Below are 1,536 nucleotides of genomic sequence, written 5' to 3'. Positions count from 1 at the left end.
TGCTCTGCCCCGCCCGTCTCTGGAGTGTGCACTTCGCCTCGCTGAGCTCAGCAGTGCTCTGCCCAAGTACCCAGGCCCACCCCTCTCGTCTGCCCCGCCTGCTGAGATACTGTTTTCTCAGAGAGTGTACCTTGTCTCGATCACACTAGCAAGTCCAAACCCACCTCTTCTGTCTTTCCTTTAAAGAGATTTTTGCTATAGGGTGTGCGCGCTCTCATGAGTTTAAAGCTGCCGAGTCCGGGCCTAGAACTGTGGTTGACTCCATGGAGTCCAGCGACATAACCACTACGCCGCCTGCTGGTCCCCAGGCCGGCCCCTTCTGATCTGGTCTCCGGGCAGGGCCTCGCACACTGCAGCTTCTCTCCTACTCTGGAGAGCAGCCGCGCTCTGGCCCGATGCCCGTGCCAGGGTACCAGAGGAGGGCGGGGAACGTCTAGAGACCCGGACAGGCCTGAGCTGTCAGGTGCTCACGTCTGGGGCCCGCAGGCACCCCCGTCCCCCCTTAGGGCGCAGCAGCGCGGAGGGCTGGTCAGCATCAGCTGGTCAGCATCAGCGGGGAAGAGCTCCCCCCTCCCTGGCTGGGTGTCTCCTGCACAGCACGGTTCAGGTGGAGGGCCTCTGCTTGCTTTGTCTACACAGCAGGGCAGCCTGGCGGTGCTCAGGCCGGTGTGCTAGGGGCCAGCCGGGTCAGCCGGAGGGCTGATTGAAGACCGCTTCCTGACACTGTTGGCCGGTGACCGCCCGGGGGGCTTCAGAAAGGGGAGGTGCCGACCCAGAGGAAGATCCCTTCCCCTATTACCACCTTCCTTCTCCTGACTTGGTGGGGACCTCAGGCAGGTTGAAGGGGAGTACTCGCATGACGCCCTGTGCATCTTGTCAGCAGTTCATCTCCCGAGACGCTCAGGAAAGGCCCACGCCGCAGAGAACGCGTTTGTGGACAGCCTTCGGCGCCTCCCAGGATGGAGGAGGCTGAGTGGGCACCCCATGGGGGCGGGGCGCGGGGTGCAGGCTCCGCTCTGGTCACCATGCACATGGGCACATGGCGGGGCTCCCTCACTCTGCGGGTCCTCGTTGGGCTCCCGCATGCCTGCCCCTGCCTGGTTTGCCCAGAACTGTCCTGGAGCCCCACGTCCCAGGAACCTGAGTCCCCGGAAACCCAGCTAGTTGTCCCTGCTGCACTTGAGGAGAGATGCCAGGAAAATGACGCGAGAAGCTCGGCTCACAGCCTGGTCACGCTCCCCGTCCACACCCCTGCCCGGTGGACTTGGGAGCCCACTGGGAGTGAGGGGCGTGGGGTGCTCGGGGCTCAGGGCAGAGCTGCAGGTACAGGAGGGATAGAGGCCCCTTAGGCTGGCTGCCCCTCCCTTCCACGTTCACCAGAGCTTTCGGCCTCACCTGGCTGATGAAAAATCCAGCCACGGTGGGAGAGATGGCCCCAGACAACTGTGCGAACATCTGTAGCAGCCCCCTGAGGAAGCTGGAGTACCTGAGAGGGAGGGAGAGGGAGAGTGAGGGGGAGAGGGAGAGGGGGAGGGA

The 1,536-nt window shown here is 63.8% G+C and overlaps 1 protein-coding gene across 1 annotated transcript in view; it reads right to left on the bottom strand.

Moving 5' to 3' along the window:
* The window catches only part of LOC102499428 (putative small intestine urate exporter), a 15,371-nt gene that overhangs the window by 1,231 nt on the left and 12,604 nt on the right, over nt 1–1,536 (bottom strand). Inside the window, exon 12 of the mRNA XM_027766041.1 lies at nt 1,235–1,486. Within this exon, the coding sequence (XP_027621842.1) occupies nt 1,235–1,486 (252 nt within the window). The remainder of the gene's footprint in view (nt 1–1,234; nt 1,487–1,536) is intronic.

The sequence above is a fragment of the Tupaia chinensis genome, unplaced genomic scaffold (genome assembly GCF_000334495.1).
Source record: "Tupaia chinensis unplaced genomic scaffold, TupChi_1.0 Scaffold140356_1, whole genome shotgun sequence".
In the NCBI taxonomy this organism is placed as follows: Eukaryota; Metazoa; Chordata; class Mammalia; order Scandentia; family Tupaiidae; genus Tupaia; species Tupaia belangeri.
This window is presented reverse-complemented; position numbering and strand designations above follow the sequence as displayed.